This window comes from Microplitis demolitor, chromosome 6 (assembly GCF_026212275.2).
Source record: "Microplitis demolitor isolate Queensland-Clemson2020A chromosome 6, iyMicDemo2.1a, whole genome shotgun sequence".
NCBI lineage: Eukaryota > Metazoa > Arthropoda > Insecta > Hymenoptera > Braconidae > Microplitis > Microplitis demolitor.
This window is the reverse complement of record NC_068550.1, coordinates 621389-638503: the sequence shown is the minus strand read 5'-3', so window position 1 is coordinate 638503 and position 17115 is coordinate 621389. Positions and strand designations below refer to the sequence as shown.

The following is a 17115-nucleotide window of genomic DNA, read 5'->3' as shown; positions in this document are numbered from 1 at the left end:
TAAAAAGTAAACTCTGCAATGCATACCTGAGTCGTGATCAAGTGCAAGTCTCGCACTCGGATGATTACTCGTGGACGTCAGTACCACGTCACCTTCATTTACTTCGTTACTATCGTTACTACAGCTACTATTGTTATTATTGTTATTATTACTATTAATAATAATATTATTATCGCTGGTGTTGCTAATAATAATATTTATTTGGCTAGAAGTTGACTCGGGCGTCGGCGTGTTTGCCATGACGTTGTCACCCGTCGAAGTCGATGCCATTCGTTCTTCACGCATTCCGGAAAACACCAATCTTATTCTCACTCTTCTTTATCTTCTTTGTCCTCTTTGTCTCAAATGCTGTCGTTAATGCTCACCAAATATTTTATCAACCTCAAATGTTTGCTGCTCCTATCCACCAGCTTTTTTTTTCCGCTCTATCTCCCAGGATTTTCCATTCCCAATGTCCAGATAAAAACAACAGTACCTTTAATTTATTTAAATATATTTGTGGTTCTCACTTGCCGGCTCCGTGATCCTAGTGTCGCCTCAATGTCCAGCTTTTTTTTTGTAAATAAAAAATAAATAACCAGCCATCACAACTCAGTCCGCGCCGGCACGTCATTTATTTAAATATTATGATTATTATTATTATTATTATTATTATCCTTACTGGGAATTATCGGAGCAGCAGTAATTATTTAAATAATAATAATGGTAATGATAATTATTATTGTAATTATAACAAGAATAATTAATGCAATTGTCGAGGTAACAATTCATGGCTGTCTGTCGCACATTTACTGGACCAGGATGTCTGGACCCACTGTAAAAAAATAATAATAAAAAAAATAATGCCCGGTGGGGCCGCGTCTTGGGCAAGTAAAAAAAATGGTGCGTTAGACAAATGTAGGTCTGTAGGCCACTTCACTTACACTCTTTAGTATACAATAGCAGGAGCAGCACCAGCAGACGATACCAGACGAGGTGGACAGAGAAAAACGGGTGCCGATAAAGAGAGAGGGAAATTTAAAGAGAGAACGAATCACATAAAACTCCACGGCACTCCCTTAGTCAAGCGAGTGTCTCGTCTCTCATCGTCTTATACACACGTTACACATTTACACCGACACCGACATCGACACAAACAACACACATATGTCCGCACAACTACTATATATTATCATTATTATTCATATGTAGTATCGAGTGCACACACGAGTACGAGTAATAATATTTTAAATCCACGTTTTTTTTACTGCTGAAGGTTAAAGTTTTTAGCTACGGGTTTTTTTACCGAGAAGATGGAGACCCGGCTCCAGGTAGTGAATAGACCGTGGTTACGATAATTATTATTATGATCCCTGGGATCGTGAGGATCTATTGTACTCACTGACAGCAGCAAATGGACCCCAGGGATGTGCACACACGCTGGGTGATACCAACGGACTAATAGTTCAACTCAGGCGCAGACGCGAGTTTCGACTGTGTCATCGTTACGTTTTTTTATTTCTTTTTTTTAAATTATTATTTTTTACCCGCCTTTTTTTAATTTCACTCTCTAGCCCGACGTCTTGCCTCGCCCTCTACAATTTTTTTTTTATATTTTTCCTAAAAAATTTTAATTATTTTCTTTTTTATTTTTAATTTTTTTATTCACCATGTCATAAATTTCGGTTATTTAAATTTCCATCTCAGAATTTATTTTCCCGCCAAAAGTTTATAAGACGTCAGAGAGTGAATGAAAGTGAAAATGACCAAAGTATGTCATGTAATAAGTATATTGTACTTTATGTAATGTTACTTAATGTCATTACATGAAATCTAGGTGATATATTAATTATTTATGATAATGGAAGCCGATGGAAGACGTCGGTGGAGTTTAATTGTTATTAAAAGTCCCAATAATTATTTAAATTTATTATTTAGATTTTTTTAATTACACTTTCGTAGACGTAATGTAATTAATGTTACGTCGTCGTCGCGGTTTGTAAACGCGTATTGTAAACAATATGTAGGTCAGGTGTCACTAAACCACCTTTGCAAATTGTCCGAGTCTTGGACTACACTTTTACTTTATTATTCACATTGCATAATTTATTCACGCGTGACTTAACCAAATATACCGGTGGCTTTATATTATAACCACTTCACCCGACATAATATCACACAACAATAATATTAATAATCATAATCATAACAACAATAATAATATTAATTAACTCCCGCGCTTGACTTGAGTCGTACTCCCGCTGGTTCTCCAGCGCCACCTTCTCACAGGCGGGAAAATTCAAACTCCAAAAATTACCGAACACCAAAATAAAAATAAAAAATAATAATAATTACTATTATTATTATTATTATTATAAATATAATTGTTAATTACAATGAATTTATTTATACAGATTTTTTATTTAAACAAAAAAAGCACAACTAATAGTTACATAATTATTTTTTTATCAAACAAATTATAAAGTTATGTAATTAAAAAAAATCAACTTATTATTGAAATAAAAATAAAAATTAAATATTTGTTTTGAAAATAAAAATAATAAAAAAAAAATCCAGAACCAATTAATTTGTAAAATAAATAATATTTGTGACCCAATTAATTTTTATAAATCAATAAGATCAATATTAAATATTATTACAAGTTAATTAAAAAAAATAATAATAGTAATAAAGTGAATTACATAAATTTGGACTTTGCTTCCTTGAACATGTGTCGTGAAATAATAAGTCTTTGAATCTGAGAAGTTCCTTCGTAGATCTGGTAAATCTTAGCATCTCTCATCAGCTTCTCGACGGGGTACTCGCTGTTGAAACCAGCGCCACCGAATACCTGGACAGCGTCAGAGGCCACGCGGTTTGCGATGTCCGCGGCGTAGCACTTGGCAATACTCGCGAGTTTGGTGGCATTCGGTAGTTTTTTATCAGCGGCCCAGGCAGCTTTCATCCAGGCGAGACGCGCAGTTTCGACCGCGATTTCCATATCTGCGAGCATGAACGCGACTGCCTGGTGCTCGAAAATAGGTTTCCCAAATGTGTGACGTTCTAATGAGTATTTCAAAGCTTCATCTAGAGCACGCTGGGCCAACCCAACTGCTCCACAAGCTACCATAGGACGCGTAGCATCGAACGTTTCCATAGCGATCTTGAAACCCGCTCCCTCTCCAGTCAAAACATTTTCTGCAGGTACGCGGACATCTTCAAAGCTCACCATTGATGTATTTGAAGCTCTTTGTCCCATGTTTTGTTCCTGATTCATTTTAAATAATTCGTATAAATAAAAATATTATATAAAACCCAAGTTTGAATAATTACTTTACGTCCTGGTGACACTCCCTGCCAATCACGTTCAACGACAAAACCAGTGAACGCTTTACCAGCAGGTGCTTTTGGATCCGGGTTAGTTCTCGCTAACACAAAGTACCAGCTGGCAACACCACCATTTGTTATCCACATTTTAGTACCATTTAGTATCCACTCGTTTCCTTTTTTTACAGCTTTTGTTTTAATACCAGCGACATCCGAACCAGCACCAGGTTCAGTCACTCCATAAGCCTATTAATTAATTCATTAAGTAATTAATAAATTACCTAATAATTAAATAAATAAATATATTTTATATATTACAGCAACAATAGGTTCTTCAAGTAGTCTTCCAAGATATTTTTTCTGTTGTTCTTTTGAACCCCCAAGAATAACTGGCCATTGCTGTTAATTAAATGTTAATTAATAATCAATATTAAGTACGTTGATTAATTAATTCTTACAGCAAGACCAGAAGTTTCAATAGCTGTCATTATACCAGAGCATCCATAAGAAAGTGACTCAGCAATCAAACACCCATCAAAGGCACCCAGCTCCAACCCACCTGTTGCATTTAATCAGTCATTTATTAATTAATTAATAGTTATAGTTTAATTAAATTACCAATATCCTTAGGGATATGAGTATTTATTAATCCAGTTTCCCATGCTTTCTTGATGATCGGCCAGGGATATTCCCCAGATCTATCATACTGAGCAGCCACTGGAATTATTTCCTCTCTCGCAAATTTCTCAGCAGTATCTTTTATTTCTTGCGACGTCTCTGATAACTCTGCAATTATTATTATCAGTTAGAAATAATTAACTTTCTATAAAAAAAATATCAATACTCACTACCAAGTCCACTATGTCCATGTAATTAATTAGTAAATAAATAAATGAGTTAATTTAATTAATTGAGAAATACTTTTAATTATGTACTGAAATAACTTAATTAATTGACTTACCAAATGAGTATCCACTCGACAATCTTGATGACACTGAAAAATTTCTGGCTAATGCCTTTTTCGTAATATTGTTAAATACCTTAAATAATTAATTTTAATTAATTTAAATGTAATTATTAGGTACCATATGCACGACCTACTTTTGTCAACATCTTGGTGTCTTCTGATGATAAAGAAAAATGTTTATGTAACACCTATATGTACTTGTTATATTTTTGTTGATTGTTGTCCTGGATGTAACTGCGAGCAAAAAAAATATTTTTATTTTCACACAAATTTTATATAAATATTATTCAGAATCTACAGAATTAATTACTCAGATTATTGGTGTGCTCATTAATTGCTAAGTTGATATTTTATTAAATAAAATTTACTATTAATATTTATAACTGATCAAAGTCCACATGATGATAATAATAATAATAACAATAAAGATACAATTGTTTTTAACTTTTTATTTGACGTCTATTTTTTTTTTGACAGAAATCGACTCCATAATTCGATATCTCGAAGTTTAAAATTCGATTTGAAATAAATTTATTTTTTAAAAAATTCAAAAAAATTTTTTTTTAAATTTAAATTCAAATTTAAAAATTTTGATATTATATATAAAAATATATAATAATGTTAGTATATATGACATATATATATTGATAAGGATGATGAAATAAATGAATCGATTGTTGCAACAATCGATAAATTTAAAACAAAGTGTGAAAGAATTTAATTAACCGGTTTTCAAAATTTATCATGACTTTGTATTCAAATTTTTTAAATTTTTTTAATGAAGAATTTGTACTGCGGTAATTTAATTTATTTAAAAAAACTAAAATTCCAATTATAAATAATAATAAATTATAAATTAAGTCCTAAGTGAGTTGGGTCAGAGGTTATATTTTGACATTTAGCTCTAAAAATAGATTGACAGCAAATAACATCTTGAATTATTTATTTCAGCCAAAATTATAATAATTAAATAAATAAATTAATTATTGATAATTAAAAATGGATATTGACGTGCATCCGTTGACGAACAATCCAACAGAAGCTTGGTCAGAGTTATCACAGCATCAGAAAGTTATTAAAATAAATGCAAAACCACCTGCAGCTGATGCTCCAACTAACAAAGTAATTACATATAATTATTTATAAATTTAAACACAGGGTCCATTTCCTGACTCTCCTGGATCTGGGTCTTGATAGTAACAGTTGGAGAACTTGGTGCTAAAATACAGTTTTCACTCATAAATCTCGTGATAAATTTGAAACTTCAATTTTATTTTCTCTCATACTTTTAATATTTAATTATAAAACTATTTTTTTCAAGTTAAGAGTCGTCTGTATGAGTGACACCCATTCATTGACACCATTCATTAAATTTGACATACCACGGGGTGACATATTTATTCATGCTGGTGATTTTACAAAATGCGGAAGCTTGCAAGAAGTTATTGACTTCAATACATGGATTGGTAACTTTTCTATTTAAAAATTTAAAACAAAATAAATGAATAATTAAGCGTGATTTTTATTTCAGGCAATTTACCTCATAAACACAAAATAGTTATAGCGGGTAATCATGAGTTGAGTTTCGATTCAACATTTACTCATCCATTCACTCCTAAAAATGTTGGAGACCGTCACAAACACACCGGGACAAGTATTCTGGACGGCATCCCAACTCTAGGAATGTCTAAAGACACGTTAGCTGAAGCTATCCAGACTAAAAATATTAAAAATTATCTCACTAATTGTACTTATTTAGAAGACTCGGAAGTAACTTTATACGGGATCAAAATCTACGGAACCCCTTGGTAAATTTAATTGCAGTAATAAAATAAATTTTATTGATAAATTTAATTTATTTTGATGTCCAGGCAACCGGAGTTCTGTAAGTGGGCATTCAATGTCCCGAGAGGTGGTCCCTGTCTATCAAAATGGGACTTGATACCCTCGGACACAGATATTTTGATCACACACACCCCGCCAATTGGTCACGGAGACTTGTGCTGCAGTGGAGTCAGAGCTGGATGTGTCGAGTTGCTGACAAGTGTACAGAAAAGAATAAAACCAAAGTATCATGTCTTCGGACACATACACGAAGGTACACTTGTTCTTTATAGTTTTAATAATAATGATTAATCATCTTAATTTAATTATTTTGAGTTCATTAGGATACGGAATATCATCAGACGGAAAAATAATTTATATAAATGCATCGACATGTGATCTCAATTATTTACCAAGCAATCCTCCAATTGTTTTTGATATAACATTACCACCAGGTGTAGAAAAAACGTCCGATTAATTATAATTGATTAAATTTACAGGGTATTTGTTACAATCAAATAGTCTAGAGTATTCAATTTATTTTATTTAAATCAGTCAGTAAAAATTGCTGGGAAAAGCCGAAACAAGGAAAGCTAGAATAGTTTTTTTTGTTCTTCATTAAAATCATGTAAAGAGATAACATAAAAAAATTTATGAGTCAAAAGTACTCCCCCACTCATTCAAGATTTTTTTCTACGGCAATTTTTACTGATTAAATAAAAATGACCAAAATTAATGGAGTGTATTTTTTAAAAGTGCCAAGAACTAAGACTATAATTAGTTTTTGGAGTGATAAAAAGTTAAATATCATTTTAATTGTAATAATTAATTAAAGCTTGAGCTTAATCTGTGATTTTTTTAAAGCATCGCTTGCACAACCATAATTTTATTTATTTATTTATTAATTAATTATTCAAAATAGTCAATAAATAAATTTTATAAATTCGAAAGGAAGGATAATTAAATAACTGCGATTTATAATAAAACAATTGTATTTCATAATGTACAACAAGATAATTATGTTGTTTCGTTATATTTATCAATTACTTAATTTGAAAAAAAAAAAAAAAAAAAAAAAAACTGGGGCTTTAAAAAAAATGTATTAAGCGGATACGAAATAATGCCACTGTTTATATTCAGACTCATATTGCCTATCTTTGTACTTTATACCTTTTAAACAGTAAAATAATTTCAAAAAATAGTAATGATCAATTAACTCAGTTAATTAAACAGTAAAAAAAAAATAAATGAATTTTGATCTTTTTTATTTAAACGTTTTTTTAATTATTTATTTAATAATTAATATTATTATGCAAATTAAAATAATAAACCCGTTTGATTGTATATAAAAGTGTGATAATGATTATGATTCAACTTACGATGCCAGACCGTTTAACAAAAAATGCAGTGAGTGAAAAATATTTTTTTATTGATGGGAGAAGATAATCTTAAGCTATTGATTACTGGATGTAGTTAATTTATCACAATGGATTTTATGTAAGATCTCAGTAATTTACACAGTAAATTGTATTTTTTTTTTTTTAATATAAATTTGAAAAAAAAAAATTGCCATTTGTATTTAGACGTCTGATTTAAATCCAGTCAGAAATAATAATTGATATAAAAAAATGAATTGTAAAAAAAATATATATATATATATATATATATATATCAATATCAATCCTATAATTTAGTTTTTTAATAGGGTACATTCGAGAAAAGGTACGATACGGATTCGCCATTGTGAGTTCTTCTTACAGCCTCGGCAAACATCATTGATACGTCAATACACTGTAATTAATTAATTTACTAATTAATTATAAATAAAAATAATTGTAATTATTAATCAAATTTCTAAAATTTAAGTCATTGCTTTTAAAGATTCATTAGTTTTATGACCTATAAATTTAAAAAATAAAAACTCAGTAAAAAAAAAAAATTACCTGAATTTTAGGACAATCTTTCATATGTTCATCTTGAGGAATAGTATTAGTGACAACAACGGCCTCAAAGCAAGCGTTATTAATCCTACTGATAGCGGGACCGCTGAAGATACCATGGGTCAAAATAGCGTAAACTTTAGTCGCTCCAGCTTCGAGTAATTTTTCCGCGGCATGGCAAATAGTACCGCAAGTGTCTGCCATATCATCAACGAGAATAGCAACGCGATCTTTAACATCTCCGACCAAGACCATGCTGGCTACCTCATTGGCCTTCTTGCGTTCCTTGTGGATCAGAGCGAACTCGACATTCAATCGATCGGCTATTGATGTCACTCTGTTATAAAATTATAAAATTATAAATTGCCACCTTTTTACATCATTATTTTTTAAATTTAATTACCTCTTGGCTCCACCGGCGTCGGGCGATACAATAATACTGTTCCGCCACTCGTTAATATTTTCCTTAATCCATTTAAGTACCGCGGGTTCTGCGAATAGATTGTCAACAGGAATATCAAAGAATCCTTGGATCTGACTGGCATGCAAGTCCATGGTGATTATGTGGTCCGCACCCGCGACTGACAGCATGTTTGCCACCAATTTCGCAGATATCGGCGCGCGACTCTGAAATAATATTAAATGATTATTTAATTAAATAACAACTTAAGTTAATAATAAGCTCCCGCCTAATTAATAAATAAATAATTAAGTCCATTTGCAACTGGTATCCTGTAATTTTAAAATTTGTATTAATTTTTATTGTCAAGTCCATGCCTCGAGGACAAAATATAAATACAATTGCCATTTTTTTTTTTGTTTTTTCAAGGCAAACTTGTAATTTTGAATTTCAAATTTTCTTTTTTTTTATATTTAATTACTAAAAGAAAGTAAGAAGAGAAGACGTGTTGCAAATGCACCCCAGTTAGACTCGGCAATTTAAACTGTAAGTAAAAGCATTTTTAAAATTAATCTAAAGTTAATTTATTTTTAAAAATATACAATTAATATTTAATTATTTTTTTACTCGCAAAAAATTAATTGCTCAAATAATTTTTACGTTAAAAATTTTAACTGTACATTTTTTATTATTTTTATTATTAATTATAATAATAATAATAAAGTAAATCTGCGAAAAAAAAAAGTAAGTTAGTAAATTAGCGGCTGAATAAAAAATAGTTAAGAGTAATAATTACATGCAATTAGTAAAATAATAGTAGTGATAATAAAGCGGGTTAGTACCCAAGAGAATAAGTAGCCCCAGGATAAGTGATAAAAAAATAAATAGACAATTAAAATAAAAAGTGTAAAAAACTTTTAAACTGTTATAATTTAAAACGCTATCATATTAATATTTTGCCCTCGAATTTAATTAAATAATTTGACGGTTTAAATATTAAGTCGGATAGGGAAACCTGCAGCCAATAAATAATAATATTAATAATAATGGTGAATTAATTGTTAGTCCTACAAATAATTTTAAAAATAAATTCCACTCGAAAACTAACTCTCGTTTTTTTTTTATTTAAATTTTTAAACGGCTGATAAATAAAATAAAAAGTTATTGTAAATAAACGGGCGTTTTATTTTTTCTCGGCATACTCACTGTCGTCAGGTCGGGCAGAAAATCCTGAAAATTACCCAACTAGTTCAGAATAATATTTAACATTATTTTATAAATAACAGAAGATAATAAATAATAAAATAATTCAAGTTAATGAAAATAAATAGCGATACTTTTAACAGGATAAAAATATATGTTATTATTATTATCATTGTAATAAATTGCTTAATTGTGACGTTGCAATTTAGCAATAGTGATAACCCCTGGGTTATCACTATTATTGTTGATAAAAATCATGTAAATCCAGGGGGTCCATGCAATAATTTATTATCATTTATTGTTTTTTTGAACCCAATTTATCAAGCGTAAATTTGTTATCTATTTCAAAATTACTTTGTTGTAATTTTCCCAGAATAATCCCAGCGTAAGCTGATTAAAAAATTAATTAATTAAATAATGAAATTTATTATTTAATTAAATAAAATATAATTTACAGCAACGAATTACCCTGAATTTCCACTCGGTTGTCTTGATGACAACTTTCTTGTCAGAACCATCACCTCCCTGCGAATTCAATATAAAAGAAAACAAACAAGACATGTGTATACTTAATAGCTGATAGATATAGATAAATAGGTAATTTTTAAATAAAATAAAACCTTCACCTACAAAAAAATTATTTACAATAAATTTATCTTAGCCTTAGTGAGCTAATTAAATATTTATAATAATTTAATCAGATGCACCTTGTGATTCCCTACCTTGTCCTTCTTGTCTTGTCGGGCATATGGAAAACAAGGAATCACAGCAGTGACTCTTGATGCCGACGCTATTTTACAAGCATTTATCATTATCAGTAGCTCCATTAGATTGTCGTTTACTTCCCCGCTTCCACTCTGTACAATGTAAACATCTTCTCCTCGTACTGATTCTCCAATTTCCACACTAAAAATCATTTATTTTTAATTATTCAATAAATCATTAAAAATAAATTTAATAACTATAATTACTAAAATTTTAAATCGGGATCAAGTGATTTATTTTAATTCAAGGCCATCATTTTACTGATACGATTAATAATAAAAAAAAAAAATTGATATATTTTTTTAAACGTCAAGGTCAACTTTCTATCGATTAAATAATTTCGTGCGGACGAAATAAAATTAATTATCGATAATAATAATAGACGAAAAATATGTATTATACAATAAACTAATCTGTATAAAATAGATTTAATACGACGTAATAAATATGACGACAACTGATAGATCAAATTACCATCTCTATTAATTATAATTATTGCTAAGTGATGATAGTTTTTGATTTAATTAAAAGAAAGAAAAAAAAACATGAATGGTAACAATGAGATAAACATTATTTGCGAGTATTACCGGGAGCAATGTATCTGATAAATCGATAATTTAGAGTAAGTAGTAAATAATGAATAAACACGTGGTAATTGTTAATTGTTAAAGTTTAATATAATGAAAATGACGACGCAACGTGGGCTTGGATACACGCGGCATAACGGCATAGTGGTTAAAAAGTAAAAAAATTTAAATGGTCGGTTCGGTGAAATAAAAATAAATAAATAAGAGCTCACCATGTCTCGAGGTTGCTGAATTTCTTGGTGACAACTTTTCCGATGTCGATTCCGAGCCTGTCAACGATCCGCTGGGCCAAGTCCGGATGGGAGGATCCACTGAAAACTTTTATGTTCGGCATTCTGCTCTGCAAAACTACTCCACAACGTGATCGCTCCAAGTTTGCGCGTAACAAACTCTTAGCACGCACTGGTTGAGATACAGGCATCACTGGAACCCAACAAAACGACAATGTACAACATTGCCAATATTATTTTTGTAACAAACTACCAATCACAGCCGGTTTATCCTACTATCGGATATGACGTTTCTTCATTCGGACCGCTCATTGGTCTTTGTAGTTACTCCGCCATATACTTATACATATATACACACATATATGTATATATGTATATGTACATATACTTGTTATCAATATCTATACTTATGTCTACACACTGATAAATATACTTTAAATAAATACATATATTTTTTTTTTCTAATTTATTTTATCTTACCTATTTTTTAATTTTTTTAAATCACAATATACTTTTTGCTACAATTTAATTATTTTGAGGTTACTTTTATTTACTCAGTAATTAGAGAGTACATCTGCTAAATTTTATTACACTTTTTATTGTGTTTATTTTTATCATTTTCCTTACAGCAGATTTTTATATTTTTAAAAATACGCGGGAAAATTAAAAATTTTGATCAAGGTTTTGTAATTAAGGAATTAATTATTAAAATTAGAGTAATTAAATATAAAAAAGCAGTACGGAAAGAAAAAAAAAACATACTAGAGCTTTCAGTGTTATCAACGGAATTAATGGCGCCGAAATTTAAAATTTAAATGTAAAATATTTGAGCGCGAAAATTAATTTTTTGCTATTAAAAAAATTTATTAATTTAAAAAATTTGTGATAAAATATTTGTAAAAAATGGCTAAAATAAAATGAATTTAAAAAAAGGCGGGAAAACGCCATCTTGGTAATAAAATTCAAACTACAGAATTCAAAAGAATTTTCTGGACGTTATAACTCTTGGACTTTTATACTTCAAGTCAATAAAAATAAAAATAATTAACATATACCTCATATATATATATATGTATACAACAAATATAAGTATTTTATTAGATAAATATATAATATAAGTGAAAGGTTTTGTTAAATTATAAATAAAAATATTCGCCAAATGTGGCGCTGAGTTTTTCGACAGAACAAATAAATCCGTATCGTAAACTCGGATGGTAAAATTCACGTAAAAATTAAGTGTAACAATTATAAGTCTGATTAAAATAACAAAAAATAATAATACCGGGTTTATTTAGATTTTTAAAATATTATTTAAATTTACCAACTAGAGGCTCTTTCACAAATCAATAAATAATAATCAACAATTAATAAAATACTCCGAGAAACGACAACCGTGTAAATTTCAAATCCACCCCGTGCTTAGCCTAAAAATTGTTAAAAATATATTCCTAATTAATTAATTAACTAGATTGCTTGTAATTTACTTAATGTCGCATTCGATATAAAATTCATTCATTCAAATAATCGATCAAAAAATTATTTTTATAAGCAATTGTTATTATGTTTTAGTCATATTATTTTTATTATATATATAGATATATTTATTTAAATAAATTAATATATCGCGTACTTTATTTTATGAATATTTATATAAATAATTAAATTAATAATGGCAAATATCGCGGCACAAAGAATAAAACGGGAATTCAAAGAGGTTATAAAAAGTGAAGAGGTAAGTTAGTCAATTTATTTTATTTGTCAATTAATCAATTGATAATTTTTTATTTCGTCAATTTATTAAATTAAAAATCATTAACAAATTTTTAATAATTTTTTCGTCTCTGACGTAATATATTATTTCATATTTTTTTTTTTAAATTAAATTAAATGTGACATTGAAATAATAAATTAAATAAACGCGTAAAAATAATAATAATATATATATAATTTAATTACAAATAATTTGGGTATTAATAAGTATTTATTTATAGAAAATTATTGATCAATTTGCTAAGCTGATATATATGATATGTATACTTTATTATTTATTTATATAAATTTACCCTGGGTGTCATCTGGTTGATCGGACTTGTCCATAATTTATTTCACTTAAATTTATGTATATATTTTTTTTTAACAGAATTTATTTTATCATCTATTTAAAATGCATTATTTTATTTAAACTGATCTAGCCTCAAAAGTACATGACACAATATGACATGTATTTAATAATAAATTGAATTATCTTTTTAAAAAAATGTATATATATTATTACGTTGGTTTCACCATTTTGTTGTTATCGTCAGTTGATGTCAGGAGGTTACTTTTGATTATTTTATATTTGTTATTTTGTTAGAAAAATTTATTTGTATTTTTTTTTATCTGTACTGCAGATGGAGATTTGTATTTGGGGGTAATGGAGTCGCTAATTTAATTTATTAATAAATGATAATATTTTCCAGGTAGCAAAGTGCGCAATCAGAGTTGAGTTGGTCAATGACAGTTTTACTGAATTGAAAGGAGAAATTGCTGGTCCACCGGACACGCCGTACGAGGGTGGTAATTTTGTTTTGGAAATAAAAGTACCCGAGACGTATCCATTTAATCCACCTAAAGTATGTACTTATAGTTTATAAGAAATTGCTTACCATGGGCAATTTTTTAATGATTTTATTTTTACAGGTGAGGTTCATCACAAAAATTTGGCATCCAAATATATCATCAGTAACTGGTGCTATTTGTTTAGATATTTTAAAAGATCAATGGTAATTTTTTATTTTATCAATTCTTATTCATTTTTCATTACTTTGAATTTTAAAAAATTTATTTCATCAATTTTTCAGTAAAATAATTTTTTCTGAGTAGTTTTTGCCAAATTTTTATTTAAAAAAATTATTTCATTGATTTCGCATCTATTTCATTTAAACTTGAATAAAAAAAAAATTTTTTTTAAATAATTGTAATGAAATTAATAATTTAAAAAAACAACAGGGCAGCAGCTATGACTCTCAGAACAGTTCTATTGAGTTTGCAAGCATTATTATCAGCAGCAGAGCCAGATGACCCTCAGGATGCAGTAGTTGCTAAACAATATAAAGACCACCCTGAAATGTTTCGTCAAACAGCTAGACACTGGACTTCAATGTACGCCGGAGGTAATATTTCAAAAATATAATATTTAAAAAAAAAATACAATCAAGCAGTTAGTTAGTAATTAATTAATTATATTTTTTTCTCCAGGTCCCGCTAAAATGCCCGAATTAACAGATAAAATTAGACGGCTAACAGACATGGGCATCGACGAACACAATGCGAGAGTTGCTCTGTCTTCATACAACTGGGATTTGGAACGAGCTACTGAGCAATTATTCAGTTAGTGTCTGTTGCATTGTTTTTTTATATATTTTTTCCTCATACCGTGTCTCAATCACCCTCTAAATTCGAGTTATAAAAAGCAGATAAATTTAAACGTTTATTTAAATAATAGAAATGCAATTCGGCCAACTATTTAGCGAAACAATTATACCAATGTATTATATCTATAAAAAATAATAATAATTATAAATAATAATAATAATAATAATTATAATAAAAGTAACGATTTATCTTGGAAGTTGAATTATGAATCGAAAATAAAAATTTTGTATATTTTTTGGTGTTGGGTAAACGCTTGGAATCGGATTTTAAAATAAAATCGAAATAATTTACATTCCACGATTTAAAAAAAACTTAATAAATGATAAATTATGTAAATGTTGAAATATAAATATTTTTGATGTTTTACTCAATTAATGCGATCCTTAAATTATAGATAATTACTTTCTCCCTGTAAATTGTCAAATAATATAAATAAAAGATTATTTGTAAAATTAATTGTGTCTTTTTATTTCATTTGTTTTTGAATATGTAAAATCTAAATTTTTCGTAAACAATTCTAACGATAGATTCCAAAATCTATTCAGCTTTAAAACTCGATAAAGCGTATCGGTTGCCGCCTCAATCATCTCAATCGGCTAAATCGTTCGAGAAATATCGTTGGAAAAAGAAATGCTAAAAAACGTTTTTTCGCAAAAATCTTTGAACCGACCGCATTAATCATTTCCAAAATATAATTAGCACGAAAAATCAGAAAAACGTGATGATTGATATATTAATCATCGGAATACGTCAATTATTTTAAAAGATATAGACGACGAAGCATTTGAAAAAATAACACTTTCCCCGGATAAATCATGATATAAGATTAATGACTAAAAATTTCTTTTTTAAGGTTTCTTGCATACATTCATACTTTCCTATATAGATTCCAATGGGTTTTCATGCAGTCCTAAATGAATTTTTTTGATAGGGTACCTATATACTACCTAGTTAATTTATCTGGATCAGTAGATTATTATTTGAAAAAAAAAAATTTATTTAAAAATGGTTATGTTTTTAATATGTAAGTTTATTTTCATGGATTTTTTTTTCTAGTTACGTTTATTATATGTAAGTTTATTTTGCTTAATGTTATTAAATGATCAAAAATCTTTAGAACTTTCCGGACTAGGATCTGTGAATTTATTCGTTAGAACTTGATCCGAAAGAGGCCGAGGTTTCGATTTGTATTTTCACTTCTGGTTGATGAGCTAAAAAAAAGTCTATCAAATACTAAATATATATGTACTAATTTTATTTTAAAAGTATACTTACTAATTTGGTATCATAGACAAAGAGAATATTGATATTGTCATTACCCTGATAGCCACATCAACAGTTTCCTTTAAGTTGGCTTCAGACTACATATATATACAGTATTGCTTGCGATTAAGGTGACTATAGAAGTGACTCATCATTATATATTATAAAATATTTTCACTTTTCCCACTTCGTGAGCGCGAGTGATCTATCTCTTCTACGCAGATATAAAATTTCTATTTCCGTTTTATCCCGTACAAGCTATTTCATCCAAACAATTGTAAGTATACTTAAAAATATTATTTTTTGTTGAGTATGATGATAATAAATTACTTAACTAAATGTTACAAAATATTTATTTTAGGTTAGATTATAAAAATTTCACGTTCCATCAGTAATTGGAAGGAATATAAAAAATTTGGAGAAAAATTAAAAACGTGAATTAAAAAATAATGGTAAGTTTAAGATAATATATATAATTATATTTTTAAATGAAATATACGTATTTAATTAGTTGGTAATTTTTAATTTTTTGTAATATATTCAGGAAGACATTGTAAAAGAATGTAATTGCACTGAAGATTGTCACAGCAAAAGTGAATACCCGGGCATCTACATGAAATAAAGCTGTCAATATTTTGAACAAAATGTTAAATTTATTGAACGCTGTTTAAAAGAGCGAGCCGACTTTAAATCTAAACCTCAAGATGATCCAAAAGTACAGTCCGAATTGAAAACTAACAATTCCTTAATCGGATCAAGTATCCAGGCGATGTATAGATATCGTTTACTGTTAGATGAATGTACTTATGCCAATCAGTATCTCAAGAATACGGATTATGGAAAAAAATACATGGACTTGAAGAAAAATTCTAAAATTGCGAATAAAGTAATGAGTTTAGGTGTTGAAAATTTGCTAGAGATGTACAAAGATCCTGGTCATTTTATTGATACAAATTTACACTAGTAAATAATTATTATAATTATCAACCTATCATTCAAATTGATATAATATTGATAAAATCTTGTGAACTTGTAATGTAAAGCTTACATTGATTATTCTGAATTATTTATTTAATTGCATTTACTTATTTCAATCAATTAAACATAATAGATACATATTTATTGTATGTAATTTTTTCTATAAAAAATAAATAATTCAATGATTTAATAGAAATTTTTCTACATGAAATTGAGTAATTTTAAATATTCAAAC

General features: G+C 28.5%; 5 protein-coding genes and 2 long non-coding RNA genes across 12 annotated transcripts in view; 3 read left to right on the top strand and 4 right to left on the bottom strand.

The window, feature by feature from the left end:
• LOC103572762 (nuclear hormone receptor FTZ-F1) overlaps window positions 1-2167 on the bottom strand; it is a 40535-nt gene extending 38368 nt beyond the window's left edge. Inside the window, exons 1-2 of the mRNA XM_014443322.2 lie at window positions 924-2167; window positions 27-814 (exon numbers count right to left, since the gene is read on the bottom strand). Coding sequence (XP_014298808.1) covers window positions 27-285 — 259 coding nt within the window. The 5' untranslated portion in view covers window positions 286-814; window positions 924-2167. The remainder of the gene's footprint in view (window positions 1-26; window positions 815-923) is intronic.
• The window catches only part of LOC103572764 (metallophosphoesterase domain-containing protein 1), a 28542-nt gene extending 21481 nt beyond the window's left edge, over window positions 1-7061 (top strand). The window contains exons 1-6 of one of the 4 annotated variants that reach the window (XM_008551531.2): window positions 4982-5140; window positions 5225-5395; window positions 5595-5739; window positions 5805-6081; window positions 6145-6371; window positions 6442-7061. In XM_008551531.2, coding sequence (XP_008549753.1) covers window positions 5273-5395; window positions 5595-5739; window positions 5805-6081; window positions 6145-6371; window positions 6442-6575 — 906 coding nt within the window. In that variant the 5' untranslated portion in view covers window positions 4982-5140; window positions 5225-5272 and the 3' untranslated portion in view covers window positions 6576-7061. Of the gene's footprint in view, window positions 1-4981; window positions 5157-5224; window positions 5396-5594; window positions 5740-5804; window positions 6082-6144; window positions 6372-6441 lie in introns of those variants that run through there. The other 3 variants (XM_008551533.2, XM_008551532.3, XM_053739916.1) reach the window with 3 other exon arrangements.
• Window positions 2422-4748, bottom strand: LOC103572763 (probable medium-chain specific acyl-CoA dehydrogenase, mitochondrial). Its single transcript, XM_008551529.3, has 8 exons — window positions 4584-4748; window positions 4408-4507; window positions 4268-4346; window positions 3925-4092; window positions 3765-3865; window positions 3625-3705; window positions 3313-3552; window positions 2422-3247 (listed from the first exon to the last, which is right to left on the bottom strand). Exons 2-8 carry the CDS (start codon window positions 4417-4419, stop codon window positions 2678-2680), a joined length of 1251 nt encoding a protein of 416 aa, XP_008549751.1. The 5' UTR covers window positions 4420-4507; window positions 4584-4748; the 3' UTR covers window positions 2422-2677.
• A 621-nt stretch (window positions 7062-7682) lies between the features above and the next one.
• LOC103572767 (ribose-phosphate pyrophosphokinase 1) lies at window positions 7683-11782 on the bottom strand. Of its 3 annotated transcripts, XM_014443323.2 has the most exons (7): window positions 11703-11782; window positions 11205-11415; window positions 10363-10546; window positions 10109-10165; window positions 8441-8664; window positions 8041-8374; window positions 7683-7888 (listed from the first exon to the last, which is right to left on the bottom strand). In XM_014443323.2, exons 2-7 carry the CDS (start codon window positions 11411-11413, stop codon window positions 7796-7798), a joined length of 1101 nt encoding a protein of 366 aa, XP_014298809.1. In that variant the 5' UTR covers window positions 11414-11415; window positions 11703-11782; the 3' UTR covers window positions 7683-7795. The 3 variants fall into 3 exon arrangements, with proteins under 3 accessions (XP_014298809.1, XP_014298810.1, XP_014298811.1); XM_014443324.2 differs by lacking the exons at window positions 10109-10165; window positions 11703-11782 and having other exon boundaries at window positions 10348-10546; XM_014443325.2 differs by lacking the exons at window positions 10109-10165; window positions 11703-11782.
• A 455-nt stretch (window positions 11783-12237) lies between these two features.
• LOC103572765 (ubiquitin-conjugating enzyme E2-22 kDa) lies at window positions 12238-15045 on the top strand. Its single transcript, XM_014443326.2, has 5 exons — window positions 12238-12954; window positions 13685-13837; window positions 13905-13987; window positions 14214-14377; window positions 14463-15045. The coding sequence occupies exons 1-5, from the start codon at window positions 12892-12894 to the stop codon at window positions 14597-14599; spliced, it is 600 nt and encodes a 199-aa protein (XP_014298812.1). The 5' UTR covers window positions 12238-12891; the 3' UTR covers window positions 14600-15045.
• Window positions 15046-15647: 602 nt separating this feature from the next.
• LOC128667968 (uncharacterized) lies at window positions 15648-16004 on the bottom strand. The gene is made up of 2 exons (XR_008403861.1): window positions 15915-16004; window positions 15648-15850 (listed from the first exon to the last, which is right to left on the bottom strand). It is a non-coding gene; the product is annotated as an uncharacterized LOC128667968 (long non-coding RNA).
• Window positions 16005-16070: 66 nt separating this feature from the next.
• LOC128667967 (uncharacterized) lies at window positions 16071-17029 on the top strand. The gene is made up of 3 exons (XR_008403860.1): window positions 16071-16179; window positions 16264-16354; window positions 16447-17029. It is a non-coding gene; the product is annotated as an uncharacterized LOC128667967 (long non-coding RNA).
• Window positions 17030-17115: the final 86 nt, after the last annotated feature.